Here is a 13,673-nt window from a genome sequence, read left to right on the forward strand (position 1 = left end):
CGTCGGTGGCAGACTTGTAGCTCGCCTCCGTCCTGTCCAGTCCTGTTTGAGGCCATACAGTCTTCACTCGAGTTTATTCGAGCTGATCACCGGAAAACCTCCTCTCTTGTCGGTGCCTCCTTGCGGCGCAGAGCCACAAAGTACGCTTCTCTCGACTCCTGTAGACAATCAGCACAAATCATCACAAGACCAGCAAAACACATACACTGCGTGACGAACCAGGCTTCTCTCGGTGTACCTTGGCAAACATCCGCTTCAGTTTCGTCTCGAAAGCCTTCTCCTCATCCCCCTGATAAAACTTGCACAAAAAGTGGCCGCCAGTCTTCAGTGTGTCGAACGAGAACGTCAACGCGGCCATGCAAAGGTCCTGCTATAGTCAGTACGATGAGTTTTATCAACGAGCAGGGAGATCCCACCATACTACCAGCGTGATCTCTAAACCCATTGCCGCTGGTGTTCATCATCCTAAAATACGGGTCACTAAGGCTCTTTTTATAGAAGCCAGCGACTTGGTCCCAGGGTTCTGACATGTCACTCAACACCACATCGACAGACCGTCCTTGCTGAACATCGCGCTCCTTGCGCGTCAACTTGGTGTCTGCAGCCTGCTCGTTTGTTTCTTCTGGTGCCGTCTCTGCGCCGCCTAGATGCGCTTGTCGTTCCATATCGATGTAGCCTCGTTCCATAACATCCAGCTCTTTTTCCGTGACCCCATCGCTTTGTGTAGATATAGTTTGCGTGCGCTGTCGCCCAAGCTCGGGGTCGCGCACGTAGGCGCGGACTTCGCCCTGGATGGCAGGCGAGAGGAAGTCGCCTTGGATGGTAGAGACGCCTCGAGGGGGTTGCGCAGGGATCATGTCAATGCCAATGACGCGGCCTTCTGGAGATGTGCGGTTTACTGCGACCTGGGTGGGTTTAGAGAGGAGTGCGTTGGTGGGTGTGGGGAGCGAACTTGGGACCATGAACCCGGCGCGAAGCCCTGAATGCGATTAGGATAATTCTGGAGACGCTGCGAGTGAGCATACCAGATCAATGACAGTCTGGCCGGGTTTGAACAGCTTGTGCTTCTCATTCAACTGCGTCGCATTAGCACATGTCTACCACGACTCTCGTGATGATTACTTCAAGCAGCTTAAACGCGGCACGACTCTTCAGGCCTTGGACACGAGCCTCTTTGGCAAAGAAATCATTTCCCTGGCGCGATTTCCATCTCGTCGACGAGGACGAGGAGGGGCGAACGGAGATTGTATTTGTTCGGCTACGAGCGCAGCAACAAGTACATCTTGCAGCGACACAAGAAGACGCCGCTGGTCTGTAACTCGAGCACAGCAGGACGCTGTCGGTAAGCTGCTGGAAAACGCGTCGTGAGAGCATGGAGGAGTCGTGGAGATGGTGCATTGTAGCTCTCCGAACTTTTGAGATTTGTGTGGCTGTGCGCGATCTACGTAGGTAGGGATGCCAACTCTCTTTTTGACAAAACACTTAAAGCTTGGAGATTGGAACTTGTAGCATCTGCTAACGATACAAGTCATATAATAAATAACCAGAGAAGTTGCAATTCATCGCCGTATTAACTTCAACGTCCTAAGCTAGCAGAACAGCTGCTACAACTAACCACAGACCAACAGAACTGCAGTCTCCATGGATGATTAGATGTAGGAAGGCTTGGGTGCTAAGAATGAGCTACCAGCTAGCAGCCCTAAGAAGACTGCAGGGCGGGAATACACAGTTGGTCTTGCTTGCGGTAAATGGTCCCTGGATTTGCCCCGCCAAAACTACAGGCTAGCTCCGTCATCATTGGGATGCTGCTGCTCAGGAATCTTTAGCAAACAGACGCCACAGCTGCCAACAAAAGCTTTCCCACCCTCTCTGTCTTGATCCTGACTTCCTCCTCAAGTCTTTTCAAACACCTTCACTACTAGGTCATCTATAGCTCATAATGGCCTGCACACACGTCAACGCGCCTGGTAAGTGCCCCGCGTTCGCCGTGCTATGTTGCCTTGTTGTGTTTACACTTCTTAGAGCTCCGCCCACCAGGGCCAACCCAGTCGGTGTATCGCGAGGACTGCACTCAGTGCTTCGACTCTATTGTGAGAAGTACTTCTTGAGCTTTCTAGAGCTCTTTCGGTTTAGACGTGAGTTGATGGAAAGCAGGATGACCCCACTGGTCTTGATGTTTGCCTCTTTTGCTTCAATGGCGGCTGCACGAGCGATCGAACGCACTCCGTTCTCCACGTCTCTTCGACAAACCACCCACTCGTTCTGAACATCAAGCGCACGCGCAAGACAGTCACACGCGATGAGCCACCGGCGAAAATCACCAAGTTGTCCATCCAGGCTGAAACAGAGACCGACCGTTTCGACACGACGACAACAGTAAAGTGCTACGAGTGTGGAGTTGACGATGTAGATAAGAGCTCAGGAAAGTTGCCAGCCGTTGTCGACGCGGTCCTCAAGGCCAATACTTTCGCGAGGCAAGAGGAGGTCAAGGCCTGGGAGCAAGAGTTGACTGCTTGCGAACATACGCTATGTTTAGAACAAGCTGCGACTAGGCAGATCGAGTCACAGTCATTAGGCCACTGCTCAGACTGTGAACTGAACGAGAATCTATGGTTGTGCTTGACCTGTGGTAACCTAGGCTGTGGGCGTGCTCAGTTTGGTGGTATTGGTGGCAATTCGCACGGCGTGGCACATACAACGTCCAGTGGACATCCCGTAGCTGTCAAGCTGGGATCACTCACTGCGGACGGAACGGCCGATATCTACTGCTACTCTTGCGATGAGGAGCGCATTGATCCGGAGCTGCCGAACCATCTTGCCCATTGGGGCATCAACATTAAGGACCGGGTGAAGACGGAGAAGAGCTTGACAGAAATGCAGATCGAGCAGAACTTGCGCTGGGAGTTTTCCATGGTGACAGAAGACGGCAAGGAGCTGAAACCGTTGTTCGGCTCTGACTTCACTGGTCTGAAGAATCTAGGAAACAGCTGCTACCTCAACAGTGTCTTACAAGCGCTCTTCGCGATGCCCGAGTTCAGGAATCGATACTACCTCCCCGAACAGGCACCACCAGATGCACCGCTTCCTGCCGAGGACTTGGAAACTCAACTCCGTAAGATCGCAGACGGGTTAATCTCTGGTCGTTACTCGAAGCCAGACAGCGATGTCATTGTTTCGGAGCGCACTCCCGAGGTTCCACACCAGAAGGGCATTGCGCCGGCAATGCTGAAACACTTGATAGGACGTGGCCATGCGGAATTCTCTACCATGCGACAACAGGACGCATTCGAGCTTCTTCTCCATCTTCTCAAGCTCGTCTCTCGATCCCAACATGTTGCGCCTCATGAGGATCCCGTGGATGCTTTCAGATTCGTCATGGAACAGCGATTACAATGTATCAGTTGCAAGCGCGTACGATATCGAACAGACGAGCAGGAGAACATTTCCATTCCCGTACCTATCCGAAGGATTCCTAAAGATGCGCAGATGGAGGTCACTGATAGCGAAGGCAAAGACGACAAGAAAGAGAAAGAAGAGTTTGAATCCGTCAGCCTGAAAGAGTGTTTCGACATCTTCACTGCGGAAGAGATGGTTGAACTGACGTGTGGTTCCTGTGGCAGCAAGAATGGCTTCACGAAGAGAAGCATGTTCAAAACATTCCCAGCAGTCTTGGCAGTGAATGCCCGACGATTTGAGTTGGTCAACTGGGTTCCTACCAAGCAGGATGTTCCAGTCATTGTTGATGACGAAGCTTTCTCGTTTGATGCGTACAAGTCGAATGGCTTACAGGGAAGCGAGGAACTCCTGCCAGAAGATGCCGATACTGGGAGCTCTTCAAGTAAATGGACGCCAAACGAGGCAGCGCTTTCGATGCTGGAGGCCATGGGTTTCCCCAAAGTCAGGTGTGAGAAAGCTCTGCATGCCACAGGTAACGAGGACGCGGAGGCTGCTTCAAACTGGCTGTTCTCGCACATGGAAGACCCTGATATCGATGATCCTGTCGACTTCAACCCTAGCGGTGGCTCCGGAGGCAGCGCTGCCAACGTGATTGACCCTGAGATGATCGAGAATCTTGGCGCTATGGGCTTCAATGCTCCTCAGGCACGACAGGCGCTGAAAGAGACCAGTGGCGACATGGAGCGAGCTGTAGACTGGTTGTTCAGTCATCCGGATGCTCCTGGCGACTTTGACGACGGTGGCAGCTCTGAGGTATGCTCTTTGTACATCAGAATGGATTGACTGATGAGCTAACGAGTGCAGGCGCCTGCGGAGCCCAAAGAGAAGTCGCTTCCAGGAAGCGAGAAGCTGCCAGCGAATTTCCAACTACAGTCCATCGTCTGCCACAAGGGTAGTTCTATTCACGCAGGGTGAGTGGTTTCACTATGCACTGTCGCGTCGAATATGCTAATCATTCACAGTCATTATGTTGCTTTTGTCCGCAAACAGCTGCCCGATGAGCAAGCGGCATCGTGGGTTCTCTTCAATGATGAGAAAGTGGCCAAGGCTGCCGACATCGAGGAAATGAAGAAGTTTGCGTATGTGTATTTCTTTAGGCGTTCGTAAGCCTGGGGTCTAGATGTGCATTTCTGGGACTAGCATAGCGGGTGTGGAGTTGCCGCGGACCAGGGAATTTTGTGGATTAACCACACTGCATAAGACGGCGAAGAGAGTGAGAGTCGTAATCAAAAGGCCTGATACGGTGCGATTATTGGCGTACAGAGTTGAAGAAGCACGTGTAATTTTGCATCTGATCTGATAAGGCGAGCGAGTCTGGCCGGAGATAGGTAGCGGGGTTCTCGCCGGAGGCGGAGGCGAATGACATATCCCCGAGTTCGCTTTTATCATACCTCACAATTCCTCATAGCCGTCACCATCCCCAGTTCACCTACACCCACACCTCCACAATCCACACAACCCATTGAAATATACCGATCGCATTGCCCTATACACCCAGACTACCACACATACGCTATATCACCATGTTCCGAAGAGTCGCAGCAGCAGTACCCGCCCAGGCCGGCAGAGTGCTTTCCACAGTCGCCAGGCCGAGCATCGCATCGCCTCTCCGCACAGCAGCACCTGCAGTATCAGTAGCCGGAAGGCGGCAATACCATGAGAAAGATAAGTCGTCCCCGCGCAACCCAAATACTCGTCATCAGTGGCGATACGTCGAACGACTTAATCCTCCAACGTGAACGAACGCTCAGCTAACACCCCCAGCACTGCTCGACCATTACTCACGCCCGCGTAATGTAGGTTCCATGTCCAAGGCTGATGCGGATGTCGGCACCGGTCTCGTCGGCGCGCCTGCCTGCGGCGACGTCATGAAACTGCAAATTCGCGTAGACCCCAACAACAACACCATCAGCGACGTCAAGTTCAAGACGTTTGGCTGCGGAAGCGCGATTGCGAGCAGCAGTTACCTGACGGAGCTGGTGCGGGGCATGACACTCGAGGACGCGGCGAGGATCAAGAACACTGAGATTGCGAAGGAGCTTTGCTTGCCGCCTGTCAAGTGTGAGTACCACTTTGCGTCCTCTGTCCTTCCTTCTCTTTGTTTGAATCGATGGCGAGGGTATGCGGTTCTTTGATAATCAAAGCTGACGGAAAGAACAGTGCACTGCTCCATGCTTGCCGAAGACGCAATCAAATCCGCCATCTCAAACTACTACACCAAGAACCCTAACGCACGGCACACAGACCTCGGCGGCAAGTCGGCGCCGTTGCCGAAGATCGAGGTGGAGACTGTGTCTGCGACGGCATAGAAGGGGAGAAGAGAGAGAGAGGAGAGGAAGTGATACCAATGGCGGGAAGAGACCTTTGAACGGGAGGCGTATCCGATGTTTGCTGTCTGTTATCAAGTGCCGAGTCCTTCACTTCTTGCCTTCTCTGGACGTTCTGGGCGGCGTTTGAGCGTTTGCAGGGGCCAACTTGCTTGCTTGTATATGAAAGATTGAAACGGGTTCGAATGGGAAAATAGCAAGGTCAAGTACCTATCTGCATGTTAGCTAGCAATATAAAAAACTCGAAAACACCTTCTTTCATAGGAATCCTGTTATTTTGAAGAGGGAGAGTGTAGACATGAATATCCATCGAAAACGCGAATTAGTGAGTACCTTGACAGCACAAGACGCGTCGAGAGCCCACATGGCACTTATACACTCCCCTAGCTACTGATGAGCTCACACACGCACGTCTATGAGCTGAGCATCACGCCACTCCAGCCAGCCATCTTTACTTGGCTATCAGCCCTGCGGAGAGAGAGAGATAGGGAAGCGCGAAAGGAACCAGACAAGACAGACGATAAGAACAGCAGACGAAGCTGCAACGAGTTGTTTTGGTACAAGCCTTCTCTCTCTCTATTTCCCCCCTACCCTTTGCCATTCTTCTAAACGCTATCCCTATCCGACCAAAAGAATGCACCCACCCATCATCATCATCTTCGTCACCCACCCACCTGTTTAACTGACGCCGTCGCTATTCAGAGAGGGAAAAAAAGGAATCGTCAAGAGACTCCAAGGTCTTGACGAGTATGTTACCGCCGCGCAATGCAAAAACAAAAAGAAGAACTAATCGTGGGAGAATGGCGTATGGGGGGTCGCGGACGGTCTGTTCCGTTGTCCCGTGTGGTACACGCCCGTCTATCCGGGGTAGGGTGGTCGCGGCGCGATACGACTTTGGGCGTGGCTGCTGCTGAGCTGTTTGGCAATAATGCCGAGTCGAAGCGAGTCAAGTCGAGTCGAGTTGTGGCATGGTTCACAAGAAGCCCGAGTTATAGCTGCCCATGAGCATATCGCGCGTCATTTCGAAGCTGAGCCAGCTACTCGCCATGCTAGGCGCGACTTTGAGCAAGTTGGGTACGATGCCCTTGTACATGCCCTTGACGCCCTCGGTCTTGACAATCTGGCGGATTGCGTCGAAGACACCGCTGTACTGGTAGCCCATACCGCTCATGGTGTTGACCTGGAATCTCCGTCGCAGCACGTCGAAGGGGTATGTGATGGTCTGGGCTACGGCGCCCGACACGGCGCCCGCAGCGAGTTTTCCAACGGCGCTTGGGTCTTTTTGGCCTTCGCGCGTGAATCGCGTGCGTGCGATTTCGTAGACCATGAAGTTGAGGCCGACGTAGGGTGCGACGCCTGCGACGGTGGGGATTATCCCACGGTAGAGTGCTGGGAAGCCGCCCTCGGTTTTGTACATGGTGACGAGCAGTTCCCACATTCCTGGCAGCTTGTGGCCTGTATCTTTCTTGAGGCTTGCAAAGGACGCGGATTGGATCGATAGGCGTGTGCGGACTATGTCGAGGGGATAGGTACATGTCACGGAGGTTATGCCTGCGAGACCGCCGCAGAGGAGACGCTGGTATGCGTCGAGGGGACCGCCTGGCTCTTTTTCGAAGAACTACTTCGTGTTAGCTGGAAGAATGGACATGATGCTGTCTCGTGTCCCGTTCTCAACTTTGCCTTCCACCGATTTTGCGTTTTGCTGTGACCTTCTTCCCCGCCTGTGTCCTGTCGTGAAAGTCCCATGCTCCTAACCAACCCGCGCCCAAACTTTCATCCATACCCGCAAGCAAAAACATTAAACATGAAGCTGTGAAATTGAAGCTACTCACCCCCTTGTAGACGTTGTACGCACTAAACTGCACAGCAGAATATGGTACTATCCGTATGCAATTGGTTCCATTCCCAGCCATGAACCCTCTCCAGCCCTCTTCCCTCCACATCTTGGCCAGCGCCTTCGGCACCGACATTTTGTATTCGTTGCGGCCAACGCTCTGGACTTGGAACAAGATCTTGAGGCGCTCAAGAGGCGATACGACGGTTCGAGAGACTGCACCAGCTACGCCGCCAGCCACAAAGGATGCCAGAACTGGCTGCGCGAACAATTGCCGTATGCGCTCGAGGCTTGTGGAGTCGGATGTCCCGAGAGGCTGCGGCAAGATGGTCAATTGATATGTAAGGCCTGACGATTGATTGGGTACATACGTTTCCACCCTTTCCTGGCTCAGCTACCATTACGGTGCTGGTCGGCGATTGCGGCTGCTCTGAGGCTTTCGACATGGCGCAAGACTGCAGTGAGAGCGCACGTCCGAGGTCGCACGCAGTCCGAGGGAGCGGGAGTCTATTAGAAGAGAGGAGAAGTCGCGAAGCGTGGTGTCGAGCTCATCGGAAGCTGCTACTATAAAAAGGTAACCAGGTTGTCGGGTGTAGAGAGGGTGGAAATGGTCGTTTTGTCGGCGATTGACTCTTCCATGCAAGGCGTATATATTGAAGCTGCCGTGGGACGCGTGAGGAACTGCTGTTACAGCGTAATGGGGGGCCGCGGGATCAGAAAGCTATCGTGGTCGACTTTCGAGGGTAGAACCGGCGGGAAGGAGATATTTTAGCGCGATTTCTCAAGCCCATACCCTTGACATCTATGACAGCACTCCCATGATGCGCTTAGCACCTGTCCTTTGGTCTGCCATCTGCCACTTGATAGGGGCAGCCGCCAAAGGGCTGCTTTGTCCGTGTCACCCAGTGCGAATCATGTCCATAGACGATGCATCAGCCTGTGCACACAGTGAAGCCGCCAAATGAGCACAAGGTCTTTGGACTGGACATGGCGTTCCGCCTGAGACACCCCTTTCCAGAGCCTCACAATCACCTGCAGCCGGATCCCGCATTGGCCCTTCTTCGTCACGAGGACAGCGAGTCACCGCCTTCTGGCAGCTTGCCAACTGAACGTCTCACCGCTGACGCTCTACTCTGCACCTGATGAATCCTCGTCAAGGGGTGCAGCCATCACACAGTAACGTCAGCCAGCGGAACGATGCCGCTCTTGCAGGATGTATCTGTTTAGGTATATCAACAACATACAATCAACCCCCACATCTGGATAACTCCAACATCTCGGGATTCACCGTGTCCCCTAGGAGGGCGGGGTGCATAAGCCCAGCTGCCGAAAAGCCACGGCTCGTAGTGACCGAAGACTGTGACGATAATGTCCCGGGTTCTGAATTAGCCATGTGCTCCTCGAGAGCCACCATGAACACGGAAAATATGTCCGAGGATGAGGTGAGCTAGCCTTCAGAAATTCAACACTCTTCTCGGAGTTCGTTGGTAAATGCAGTTACACATTACCTCCAGTTGCCAGCCTCAGATGAGTCATTATGAGGGAGCATGAGCTTTTGTTGTGCTACCTACCTGCAACTCAAACTAGATATGACAGCTCAAACGGGACATGTGTGCATCTTTGCGCTAGACGACTTTCTTTGCAAAGTCACACCAGAGTAGGAGCAGAGCGTTTTACCAATTCTTTATTCACTATTAGAAGATCTTCCAGCACGCCATTGGCCCAAGCATGGCCCTCAACATGGACATCGATCTCATGGGGGCACAACCCGCCCTCTTCAAGCTCTATACTCAACTGGCTTTCGTCTTCGCTATGCCTCAGTCGATAGATCAACCATCATCACCTTAACCATAACACACGGATTGAGGCGACTATCCCATAGTTTCCCCTGGGTATGTGTGACAAGATGGGAGAGGCAGTCGTGATCCGATGGTTGTTCAACGCGTGTCGCGGCGAGGACTTCACAGACGAGGAAATCAAGCTAGGGAACACGGAGAGGAGAGATCTGGTGCCACTCATCGGAGAAGAGGCATGGAAACCAGGACCAGAGCTGGAGAACCAGATACTGCCTCTTCAGCCTCCACCGGATCAAGCATCAACGCTCCCTACACCACACAAGTGCTCTTGGTCATATTTCGCCCTCAGCGCCGCTTCCATGGAATTACTGAAACGTCTCACAATCACATCCCTCACACAGGACTTCATCGGTTACATATCCACCGATGACGCCCTGTCAGCATTCATATTTCAGTGCATATTGCGCGCCAGACAGCAACGTCTCCCCCAAGACCGTATTGTGAGCTTTGCCCGTGCTGTTGATGCCCGCCGGTATCTTGATATACATTCTGAATACCATGTTATCCTGCAAAACATGACATATATCAGCTATCCGCTCTCAGCGCTTCTAGCCACTCCACTTGGACACATCGCTGCTGCAATGCGATACGATGTTGATCCCAAGACGTCAGACATCGCGTTCCGGACACGCTCGCTGTTGACGTTCATGTCCCGGTCCCCAGACAATACCTCTAAGATAAGCTTCACGGCTATTATGCGAACCGACGCAGATATCATGCTGAGCTCATGGGCAAAGGTCCCGGCGTATGAGTGGGATTTTGGACTGGGGCTGGGAATGCCAGAAGCTGTGAGACGGCCCGGATTTGCGCCCGTAGAGAGTTTGATGTACGTCATGCCGAAAGGCAATGATGGTGTGGTGGCAGTAGCCATGTGCTTGAGGGAGGAGGATCTGCAAGAGTTGAGAGGGGATGTCGAGTGGAACAAACACACAATATGTGTGGGCTAGTACAGCGATGACTCAGGATGGGAAAACGTTACTTAATATCAGGCCACCATCCACTGTGATCAAGTTTGTGTTTGAAAATCTGCAGTGAGCATGCTGTTGCTGCCTTGATGTCAGCACAATACTGGCAGAGCTGAACTTAGTAAGCCACTATCTGCATGCGCCTCAGAACGTAGTGGTAGCGCTTGTATGAGAGATAGTCTAGAAGCTTTGAACTTGAATATGTTTCTTTGGAAACTGAAAGACAAGATAGCTGTATCAAACATTTCTCTCTGATTATTTGCTGTTCTAGAGACCGGTCAAGGACCACAAGCAGCTTGCTTTGCAGGGATCACGTCACCTGTCCAATAGAAGCTAGACACAACGTGTGCCCCAACTTTTGAGCGCGTCTCTAGCGCGGGGCGGGCGGAGCAGAGACCCTTGCTCGTCACCAAAGTGAGGCTCAAAGGTTCACAAGCTGTCAATCGACGACGCTTGGCTAAATATTACCTTGATTCAACTCAGCCTTACCTCCATCTCCACTTCAACTAGGCAGCAACGGAAGAGGCCGTCAGCACCAGCGTTCCTTGATAAACAGTGATCGCCCTGAGCTTGGAGCCATCGTTCACTGCACTCACTGATCATAACCATACCACTGGCTGCGTAAAGACTGGGCGCACGCGTACTCAACATGGCGCAGAAGCTGAGCTTCATGGATCTTTCGGTGGACATTAAGACGTTGATTGTAGAGCACGTAAGTACAACCGCCATTCACGGCAGGCGCAAGACTGCGATCGTGGAGAGGTCAAGAGGACTATATGGGTCGCAAACACGTCACGAGTCGGCAGGCTTCACAAGAGCTGCTAAACTTCCTCTGTGCCACCAAAGCTTGTAGCTGACTACGCCATAGGTCACCCGCCCGACCGACCTCAAGAACCTCTGCCTCGCTTGCAAACAGCTTCACGAAATCGCCGTCAGGCAGCTCTACTATGAAGTCACGCTCGACGTTGGGTCGCCAAGCGACACACGTCTCGCTTCTTTCCTGAGCCCTAAGAACATCGGTCTCCAACATGTGCGGAAGATCGACCTCTACCTCGCAGAAGTCGCGGACAAGTGCAATCAAGTACTGCTTGCCAACTTGAGCACCCGCCTGATCATCGAGCTGTTGCCGGAAAACACACTGGAGAAGTTCTCATGGCATCCGTGGTCGCCCTTCTCTGGGGACAATCTCGTGTTGCTGTATAAGAAGCAGAGGCGCATGAAGTGGCTGGAGGCTATCACGGTAGATAGAGACGTAACCGCGGAGCTCCAGAAGATCCCAGGCTTCGAGAAGATGTTTGAACATGTGCGCAAGATCGGGCTGTATCCTGATAGTAGGGAAGTGTTGGATTTCGGAAACATGCTCCTCAAGAACTCACACAAACTGGAGAAGATCACACTACATGCGAGCTTCGAAGAAAGTGACTCGCCTATTCCACCACGCGAACTAAACGATTCGTCGACAGAGCCTGGACTCATCACTTCGACCTTGTTCAGCCATATGCAGCCCTTCGCGAAATGCACGCCCATCGCACTCAAAGAGATCACGTTGCAGAAAGTAGCTCTCCGATACGCTGCGGAATCATACTGCAAATTCGTCGACTTCCACACTGTCAAGAACATCCGCGTCTTCGGCTGTTCTGGCGCCGACGCCCTCTTCGCAGAACTCAGCAAGAGCACAAAGCTACCCGAGAAGCTCGAAACACTCGAAGTCAAGCACGATGACAATCCTGAGAACGATGGTCTAGGCGCTATAGATGGCTTCCTGTGTCTTGTGTCTGGCATCAAGACTCTCATCGTCGATCTAACGTACTCGAAAAGCTTACCGGCGTCTGCGGGTATTATACGGCATGGCAAGACACTGAAGCAGCTAAGCATACATACCAGCACAGGACCGGACAGCTGCGATGATGAGTTGGTGTACGACTATGCTTCGTTTTCGCAAATTTGCCAGGACTGTCCGTCTTTGGAGCAAGTGAGCGTTGCATTCCCGTCAGTAAGCGTTATCAAGAGCAAGAATGACAGCTTCTTCAACTTCGTGGTAAGCAACTTTCCAACTTCACGTCACCGAGTTCGAATGCCATATCCTAATTCACCCACAGAACTGCCTCGGGGATCTTGCCCACCTAGTAACCCTCAACGTAACTACATGGCCCAACAATTCCCCCTCGTCGACACGGCTCCCGCGAAAAATCTACGAACACCTCCTCGCCGGGCTCGCCCAAGCCAGCTTCGAGCGCAACACCTCTCACCACATCATAGATCACACACGCTCCTCCAAACTCGCCATCATAGCCTTTGGCTCCTCAGACAAAGTGTATGACCGTGAGGACAGCCAGACGCAGATCATCTTCGTCAAGGGTAGACAAGTGGATCCCTTGGGCAACGAGAGGAGTACCGCGGTGCAGATCGGGTGGTGTCTGAGGAAGTATGTGGACGCAGGGTCTAAGAGCGATATCCTTGACTTTGCTCTTAGTCATACGAGCAGGCCGCCCGCGAGAAGTGAACCAGACAGTGATGATAGCGATTGACAGATACGAGGCACATGGGTGGCGCAGGAGACTCTGCTGGAATGGTAGCGTAGGGAGCAATTGGTCTGTCTACGACTTGTTCGAGCCTCCTGACCATATGAGTACGGGCGGTGGAAAGAAGCATATTGATAGTTTAGCATGGCGTTCAGGCACTCATGATCTTCTTATCTACACTATACGAGTGTGGTGAAGATGTTCCCATACAATACACCGGAAGATAGTTGTCGCCGGTTCAATGAATCATGCACACAGCGCTCTTTCCCTGCCAACACCTTCTCGCACACTGTATGAGGCATCCAAGTTACCTTGACCCCCCTATGCTATACCATTCCACATAACAAATGCCTCACCAAAAGCATATCCTTCCTCTCTACATCATACGACGTCTCTCTCTCTTACTCGAAAATAAACATGCCATACGAAAAAAACCGCACACACCAAGCAAACAAAGTCCAAGCCCACGGTTCCACCACCCGAACCAACCAACGAATCCCGCCCGCCCGTCCGCCCCTTCCCTCTCGGAACCCACACACGGCACTTAGTCTAGACTTGAATCTCGACCACGACGTTCGCCTCACCATGCCATGCCCTGCCCTGTCCTGCCATGTCCCGAGGCACATACACACACACCGCACACACCGACAGCCAAAAAAAATTTAAAGACGCAGGACTAGATTCCCACCGAAAGGATGCGCGACAAGGAAGGG

At 52.5% G+C, this 13,673-nt stretch overlaps 6 protein-coding genes across 6 annotated transcripts; 4 read left to right on the plus strand and 2 right to left on the minus strand.

Annotated features, from left to right (window-relative positions):
- Nucleotides 1-86: 86 nt before the first annotated feature.
- On the minus strand, nucleotides 87-1,374 carry P153DRAFT_278574 (FtsJ-domain-containing protein; the record flags this gene model as incomplete). Its single annotated transcript, XM_033662961.1, has 6 exons — nucleotides 87-158; nucleotides 206-367; nucleotides 417-905; nucleotides 953-979; nucleotides 1,026-1,076; nucleotides 1,123-1,374. The coding sequence occupies 6 exons, from the start codon at nucleotides 1,372-1,374 to the stop codon at nucleotides 87-89; spliced, it is 1,053 nt and encodes a 350-aa protein (XP_033528921.1).
- Nucleotides 1,375-1,939: 565 nt separating this feature from the next.
- On the plus strand, nucleotides 1,940-4,563 carry P153DRAFT_352521 (ubiquitin carboxyl-terminal hydrolase 14; the record flags this gene model as incomplete). Its single annotated transcript, XM_033666385.1, has 5 exons — nucleotides 1,940-1,967; nucleotides 2,023-2,090; nucleotides 2,155-4,209; nucleotides 4,261-4,367; nucleotides 4,419-4,563. 5 exons carry the CDS (start codon nucleotides 1,940-1,942, stop codon nucleotides 4,561-4,563), a joined length of 2,403 nt encoding a protein of 800 aa, XP_033528922.1.
- A 416-nt stretch (nucleotides 4,564-4,979) lies between these two features.
- P153DRAFT_279698 (iron sulfur cluster assembly protein-like protein 1) lies at nucleotides 4,980-5,765 on the plus strand (the record flags this gene model as incomplete). Its single annotated transcript, XM_033663031.1, has 3 exons — nucleotides 4,980-5,151; nucleotides 5,221-5,517; nucleotides 5,617-5,765. The coding sequence occupies 3 exons, from the start codon at nucleotides 4,980-4,982 to the stop codon at nucleotides 5,763-5,765; spliced, it is 618 nt and encodes a 205-aa protein (XP_033528923.1).
- Nucleotides 5,766-6,756: 991 nt separating this feature from the next.
- On the minus strand, nucleotides 6,757-8,063 carry P153DRAFT_279263 (mitochondrial carrier; the record flags this gene model as incomplete). The annotated part of the gene is made up of 3 exons (XM_033663011.1): nucleotides 6,757-7,401; nucleotides 7,616-7,933; nucleotides 7,989-8,063. 3 exons carry the CDS (start codon nucleotides 8,061-8,063, stop codon nucleotides 6,757-6,759), a joined length of 1,038 nt encoding a protein of 345 aa, XP_033528924.1.
- Nucleotides 8,064-9,326: 1,263 nt separating this feature from the next.
- On the plus strand, nucleotides 9,327-10,486 carry P153DRAFT_362299 (uncharacterized protein). The gene has a single exon (XM_033667098.1). The coding sequence runs from the start codon at nucleotides 9,524-9,526 to the stop codon at nucleotides 10,418-10,420; it is 897 nt and encodes a 298-aa protein (XP_033528925.1). The 5' UTR covers nucleotides 9,327-9,523; the 3' UTR covers nucleotides 10,421-10,486.
- A 601-nt stretch (nucleotides 10,487-11,087) lies between these two features.
- Nucleotides 11,088-12,966, plus strand: P153DRAFT_371903 (uncharacterized protein; the record flags this gene model as incomplete). Its single annotated transcript, XM_033669350.1, has 3 exons — nucleotides 11,088-11,150; nucleotides 11,307-12,476; nucleotides 12,538-12,966. The coding sequence occupies 3 exons, from the start codon at nucleotides 11,088-11,090 to the stop codon at nucleotides 12,964-12,966; spliced, it is 1,662 nt and encodes a 553-aa protein (XP_033528926.1).
- Nucleotides 12,967-13,673: the final 707 nt, after the last annotated feature.

Source organism: Dothidotthia symphoricarpi (genome assembly GCF_010015815.1).
Source record: "Dothidotthia symphoricarpi CBS 119687 unplaced genomic scaffold P153scaffold_1, whole genome shotgun sequence".
Classification (NCBI taxonomy): Eukaryota; Fungi; Ascomycota; class Dothideomycetes; order Pleosporales; family Dothidotthiaceae; genus Dothidotthia; species Dothidotthia symphoricarpi.